The following is a 7,459-nucleotide window of genomic DNA, read 5'->3' on the forward strand; positions in this document are numbered from 1 at the left end:
ATTCATATCAACATTGTTTCCTATGGAGAAATCTGCTTCACTAAAGGAACTTTTCGATTTACGAACCCAGTTTAGGAACAGATTGAGTTGGTAAATGGAGGTTCCACCGTACAACATAGGTGTGATAAAAGGTCAATGAAGCACAAAGAAGATATAGGTTGGTACCAAATTCACTACTAATCCATATTCATGTCACATATGGGCAAAAAAGGAGTGTTTGTTTTATCTCCAAACTTGATTACTTCTTTAATATGATGAAAAAATATACTTTTTATTAGTCAGCAACCAACTTTTTTGTTTATTACCTCTAGTGTTTGGTTAAGTTGAAAAAAAAAGCGCTCCACTTATTTCCACAAAAAAGGGGGAGATTATGGATCCATGGAATGATTTGGATGAAGTTGCTGATCTCTATCATGGTTGTGGGCCTTGGTGGAGGTCTACGCTTCTCGCTAGAAACCCCCTCACACTTTATTTGCAAGTTCAGCTGCTGTTAGCTCTCTGACCACATTTTATTCTCAATAGACACAGAAAACATGATGTGTGTGCAAGTTCGCAGCCTATAAAAGAGCAACCACGCGCGTCTTCTCCACATTCCCAGTCCTGCTACGCATTTCATCTCCCACTTAGTGGTGAGAAGTGTTGTAAATCAGCACGCCGCGTTGTTTCCGCAAGTGGGACAACTTAAAAGGAAAACTGCACTTTTTTGGAATGTTGCCCATCATCCGCAATCCTTTTGTGAGACCAGGACTTTGTCTTTGCCTTTTCTGTGCCTTCTACAGAGTGAAAAACTGCTAGCATGGGTCGGCTAACAATGCAGCCAATGTTTCCCCTGTAAACGCTTCATTTACATACCATACCATACCAACTGTATTTATAAAGCCCTTTAAAAACAAGCACAGTTGAAGAACAAAGGGCTGTACACCACAAAGAAATAGAGGCAAAGGACAGACTAAAAAATAACACTTAAAACAGAAGTAAAATACACATTGAAAAAGAAAACACAATTTACCTTAAGAACAATTTGTTAGATAAAAATCAGTTAAAAAGTTAAAAACCGTTAAAAAAAGTTTAATGTCTCATGCTGCATATTAACCAAGCTGCAGCGACATTTAGAGATATAACGATATGAAAACATACATATATTTTCTTATCCATTTATGATTTTTTTTTATCAACTAAGAATCGCTATAAATAAGAATTGCGATTCATTCGGAAAAAAAATTAAGGTTCTCCCGTACTTTGAACTCTGTGGCTTATAAAACTGCGGCTAATTTTTTTTGCTATTTTTTTTTTGCAAGCGGCCGTAATGTTTTGTGTTTTAATAGTTTTTCTTTACCTCTTAAGGCCCAAGCTGTTTATTTACATGCTTTTTTAAAAATTTCTCTTTGCTATTTGGGCTTATTGGACCCTAATTAGAATAAAAACTAAGAATCATATTTTGATATGATGTACTTAGTCCATAAGTACACAAACGTGTACTTCATGTTTAGTGACATGCTAAGTTTTATTTTTACACTTTTTTTTTTTCAAATTCCGTTGTATGTTATACTCTTCTGACACCACCAGATGGCAGTATAAGTGTCCACATAAGCGGCCATAAGACCCCAATTCAGTAGTGTACACAATTTTGGAATTAAGAGCTAAAAGGTGCTGTCCACGCATGTGGCCACTAAGCCTTTAGAAGTGTTAAACCCAAGCAGAGACACTGAATTGGTGTGTTTGTTCTGTAGCGCCATCTTTTGGATGAGTTTGCTCACTGCGGGTTGAAAATGTACTCCCTGTTTTAATGCTTTGAACCGGAAGTAAAACCGTCAGTCGCTTTTCCGCTCAAAATAATTCTTCATTCATCACTCCCGAGTTTTTAAGTTTTACAATATAACTAATATAACTTTCATGCATATTTGTACGCGCTATCGTAATGTAACCAAGCTAGCGTCGTTAGCATTAGCTAATATGCTAACACGTTCGCGAGTGTCTGTGTTAGTATTATTAACTTACAATGGCATTATTTTTGTATTTCACAAATTCCTCAGTAAATTCACCAAAACGTCAACGTGGAGTTATTGAGTCTGTTTAGCTGAATGAAGAGCTAGCGTCTGTTTTGTTCGATCAGCCGTTTTACTGCTGTGTTACAGACACCGTTTGGAAACAATTAAGGTGTGTGAATAAATACTTACCAAATCTTCCCATGTAATTCACTTATTTCACAACGTATATACCTGCGGCTTACAGTGGCGGGTTGTGCGTTTCCCACCTAGGCCTTCAGTGATGTCCGACTTCAATAAATAACCCTCAAAATACCATCATTTATGTCATTAATTATCAGTTAATTTGCATTTTTGTTACGAAAACTTTTTTTGGTCTCTTAATTTCGAAAAACAAATAATGGAAGTTATTTTGCTTTTTTATTACAAAAGCTTTTTTGGCACTGAATTTAAAAAACGTTCGTAATAAATTCACAAATTAATAGAAAGTACATTTGTGTCTTTATTATGAAAACTTTTTTTGGTCTCTGATTTAAAAACATTTTTTTCAAAATAAATACACAAATTAATGGAAGTTTTTATAACCAAAGCTTTTTTTGGCACTGAATTTAAAAAATATTCGTAGTAAATACACAAATGAATGAAAGTCTATTTGCATTTTTGTTACGAAACCTTTTTTTGGCCTCTGAATTTAAAAAAACTTTTTGTAATAAATACACAAATAATGGAAGTTATTTGGCTGTTTTATTACAAAAGCTTTTTTGGCACTGAATTTCAAAAACCTTTGTAATAAATACACAAATGAATGGAAAGTACATTTGTGTCTTTATTATGAAAACTTTTTCTGGTCTCTGATGTAAAAAAAAAATCGTAATAAATACACAAATTAATGGAAGTTTTTATAACAAGTTTTTTTTGGCATTGAATTTTAAAAATATTCGTAATAAATACACAAATTAATTTAAGTTAATTTGCATTTTTGTTACGAAAACTTTTTTTGGTCTCTGAATTCAAAAAAACTTTTGTAATAAATACACATTAAAGGAAGATATATATATATTTTTAATTACGAAAGCTTTTTTGGCACTGAATTTAAAAAACGTTCGTAATAAATTCACAAATTAATACAATGTACATTTGTGTCTTTATTATGAAAACTTTTTTTGGTCTCTGATTTTTTTTAAATGTTCGTACTAAATACACAAATTAATGGAAGTTTTTATAAAAAAAAGCTTTTTTGGCACTGAATTTAAAAAATATTCGTAATAAATACACAAATTAATGGAAGTTCATTTGCATTTTTGTTACGAAAACTTTTTTTGGTCTCTGAATTTAAAAAAACGTGTGTAATAAATACACATTAATGGCAGTTATTTTGCTTTTTTATTACAAAAGCTTTTTTGGCACTGAATTTAGAAAAACGTTCGTAATAAATTCACAAATTAATAGAAGTACATTTGTGTCTTTATTATGAAACTTTTTTTGGTCTCTGATTTAAAAAAAAGTTTGTAATAAATACACAAATTAATGGAAGTTTTTATAACAAAAGCTTTTTTTGGCACTGAATTTAAAAAACCTCCGTAATAAATACACAAATTAATGGAAGTTAATTTGCGTCTTTATTACGAAAACTTTTTTTGGTCTCTAATTTAAAAAACTTTTGTAATAAATACACATATTTATGGAAGTTATTTTGCTTTTTTATTACAAAAGCTTTTTTGGCACTGAATTTAAAAACCGTTCGTAATAAATTCACAAATTAATAGAAGTACATTTATGTCTTTATGAAAACTTGAAAGAAAAAAAAAATTGTCGTAATAAATACACAAATTAATGGAAGTTTTTATAACCAAAGCTTTTTTTGGCACTGAATTTAAAAAATATTTGTAAAAATTACACAAATAAATGGAAGTTAATTTGCATTTTTGTTCCGAAAACTTTTTTTTGGTGTCTAATTTAAAAAACTTTTGTAATAAATACACATATTCATGAAAGTTATTTTGCATTTTTATTACAAAAACTTTTTTGGCACTAATTTAAAAAACGTTCATAATAAATACACAAATTCATAGAAAGTACATTTGTGTCTTTATTATAAAAACTTTTTTTAGTCTCTGATTTAAAAAAATTTTTTCGTAGTAAATACACAAATTAATGGAAGTTTTTATAAAAAAAAGCTTTTTTTTGGCACTGAATTTAAAAAACCTCAGTAATAAATACACAAATTAATGGAAGTTAATTTGCATTTTTGTTACGAAAACTTTTTTTGGTCTCTGAATTTAAAAAAAACTTTAATAAACACACAAATAATGGAAGTTATTTGGCTTTTTCATTGCAAAAGCTTTTTTGGCACTGAATTTAAAAAAACCTTCGTAATAAATTCACAAATTAATAGAAGTACATTTGTGTCTTTATTATATTATGAAAACTTTTTTTGGTTTCTGATTTAAAGAAAATGTTTTCGTAATAAATACACAAATTAATGGAAGTTTTTATAACCAAAGCTTTTTTTGGCACTGAATTTAAAAAATATTCGTAATAAATACACAAATGAATGGAAGTTCATTTGCATTTTTGTTACGAAAACTTTTTTTGGTCTCTGAATTTAAAAAAAACTTTAATAAACACACAAATAATGGAAGTTATTTGGCTTTTTCATTGCAAAGGCTTTTTTGGCACTGAATTTAAAAAACGTTCATAATAAATTCACAAATTAATAGAAGTACATTTGTGTCTTTATTATATTATGAAAACTTTTTTTGGTCTCTGATTTAAAAAATGTTTTTGTAATAAATACACAAATTAATGGAAGTTTTTATTTAAAAAAAGTTTTTTTTGGCACTGAATTTAAAAAATATTCGTAATAAATACACAAATTAATGGAAGTTGGTTTGCATTTTTGTTACGAAAACTTTTTTTGATCTCTGATTTAAAAAAATGTTTTCGTAATAAATACACAAATTAATGGAAGTTTTTATAAATAAAAAGCTTTTTTTGGCCCTGAATTTAAAAAATATTTGTAATAAATACACTAATGAATGGAAGTTGATTTGCATTTTTGTTAGGAAAACTTTTTTTGGTCTCTAATTTAAAAAACTTTTGTAATAAATACACAAATAATGGAAGTTATTTTGCATTTTTATTACAAAAGCTTTTTTGGCACTGAATTAAAAAAAAAAACGTTGGTGTTAACTCTTACAAAAACAACGTCGCATTGTTAGCCGCCTTGTGCTAGCAGTTTTTTTTACTATTGAGAGTGCACAGAAAAGGGGAAGACGTGTGTTGTTGTCTCACGTGAGGATTGTGAATGATGGGCAACATTCCCAAAAAGTAGGAACTTTACGATCCGACTGCAAGATGAGTCGGGATACAGTATATGTCAGCCAGGACAAAGGAAGTGTGGCCTCTTCACACGCTCTAACTCCGCCTCCTCTCGCTCCTCTAGGATCCAGCAGCTGCAGCAACTTCTCCAGGACACCACCTCCTCCTCCTCCTCCTCCTCCTCCTCCTCGTCATCATCATCCTCCGACAGCTCCTCGTCTTCGGAGCGCCACCGCAGCAAGAAGAAGAAGAAGAAGAAGAAGGGGAAGGACAATAAGAAGAAGAAGGAGAAGAAGAGAAGTAAAAGCAAGAAGAAGCACAAGTCCTCCAAACCTAGCGACTCCTCGGACTCGGACTGACCGGTTAATCCCAGCCAGTAGGAGGCGCTGTGGTTCCCTCCTCCCCCCTCCCGCAGGTTTGACGCCGCCATCTTTGAGCAGACCAAAAGAGATGCTTAACACAATTTTACCCCCACTCTCTTTTTTGTCTCCCCGCCATCTTCCATTTCTGTGGAAACACTCACGACTCTAAAAGCCCTGGACGGAAAAACCGCCACCGCACCGCGGATTCCGCAGCAGAGTGAAGACTCGCAGCATACTTGGGATGGTTTGAGGTTTAGGTTGCTTTGCTCTGGAAAAGGCGGGTAAAGAATGTACGCGGCCGATTCTAGTCTTCTCAGAATAAAGACCTTTTTCCTCCCCCAGCCTGTGTAGCAACTCTGAGGACGCGTCTTTTGCCTGACGCGAGACCGCAGTTGGACACCAGCTCTTCATTTGTCTCCGTTCTCCCGAGTCATACCCAAAGACGATAAAAATGGGAGCCATTACCTCCCTGCTTGGCACTCAGCATCAAAGGTTGGAATTGGGGGGTTAAATCACCCAAAAATGATTCCTGGGCGTGGCCACCGCTGCTGCTCACTGCTCCCCTCGCCTCCCAGGGGGGTGATCAAGGGTGATGGGTCAAATGCAGAGAGTAATTTCGCCACACCTAGTGTGTGTGTGTGTGACAATCATTGGTACTTTAACTTTATTAGTTGTCACTCGCTGGTCCCAGTTTGCCCACTTTGGTGGCTTGCAGGTCTCTCGGGCCAAAACTCTAAAGCAGGCCTGGGCAATTATTTTGACTCGGGCGGCCACATTTAGAGGAAAAAAATGTGTCTGTTTTTAGGAACACTAATACAAAACCTCACAATAATGCTAAAAACGTTATGACAGACCGCCTTAAAATACCGAATGGAATTTTACATTTTTCTATGAAGGATAAAACACTGAATATTGACAAAATATGAATGTCACACCCCCTTCCGATCGACATATTTTACAATCAAGTGAAACGCAACAAAAATGCAACAGACAGTGAAATGTGAACGCGAAGGGTACAAAATAAACCCACCTACAATCTGATGTATCACTAAGGGGGGGGGGGGGGGGGTTGGTGGAATTTTTTTTTATTTTTTATTTTTATTTTTTTTACATAAAGAAATGCAATCATGTGTGCTTACGGACTGTATCCCTGCAGGCTGTATTGATCTATATTGATATATAATGTGTATATTGTGTTTTTTATGTTAATTTAATATAATTTATTTTTTTTATTTTTTTTAATTTCTTGCGCGGCCCGGTACCAATCGGTCCGGTGGTTGGGGACCACTGACGTAGATGACCATAGTAACTAATTAGATTACCATAGTAACTAATTAATTACCATAGTAACTAATTAGATTACCATAGTAACTGGTATATCAGCCATAAGCGCAGATTCCAACCATTGAAATACTTTTTATAGTTGAAGACTTCCAGTCATTAGAAAACATCACTGCACATCATAATGGCAGCTACACTTTCCATCTTAAATATCTAAAAAAAATGTTTGGGAATGTCCGGCGGGCCAGATGTGGCCCCCGGGCCTTAATTTGCCCAGGTCTGCTCTAAAGGCTTAGTGGCCACATGCGTGGACAGCACCTTTTAGCTCTTATTTCCAAAATTGTGTACACTACTGAATTGGGGTCTTATGGCCACTTATGTGGACACTTATACTGCCATCTGGTGGTGTCAGAAGAGTATAACATACAATGGAATTTGGAAGAAGAAAAAAAGCGTAAAAATAAGAATTAGCATGTCACTAAACATGAAGTACACGTTTGTGTACTTATG

General features: G+C 33.7%; 1 protein-coding gene across 2 annotated transcripts in view; it reads left to right on the forward strand.

Moving 5' to 3' along the window:
• Positions 1-6,663, forward strand: part of rp9 (RP9 pre-mRNA splicing factor) — a 24,053-nt gene extending 17,390 nt beyond the window's left edge. Inside the window, exons 6-7 of one of the 2 annotated variants that reach the window (XR_009826098.1) lie at positions 5,431-5,721; positions 5,841-6,663. Coding sequence is in view for 1 of the 2 variants with exons in the window: in XM_062046244.1 (XP_061902228.1) it covers positions 5,431-5,665 (235 nt within the window). In the remaining variant the exon portion in view is untranslated. Of the gene's footprint in view, positions 1-5,430 lie in introns of both variants that reach the window. The other variant, XM_062046244.1, reaches the window with a different exon arrangement.
• The last annotated feature ends 796 nt before the right edge of the window (positions 6,664-7,459 follow it).

The sequence above is a fragment of the Entelurus aequoreus genome, linkage group LG05, assembly GCF_033978785.1.
Source record: "Entelurus aequoreus isolate RoL-2023_Sb linkage group LG05, RoL_Eaeq_v1.1, whole genome shotgun sequence".
Classification (NCBI taxonomy): domain Eukaryota; kingdom Metazoa; phylum Chordata; class Actinopteri; order Syngnathiformes; family Syngnathidae; genus Entelurus; species Entelurus aequoreus.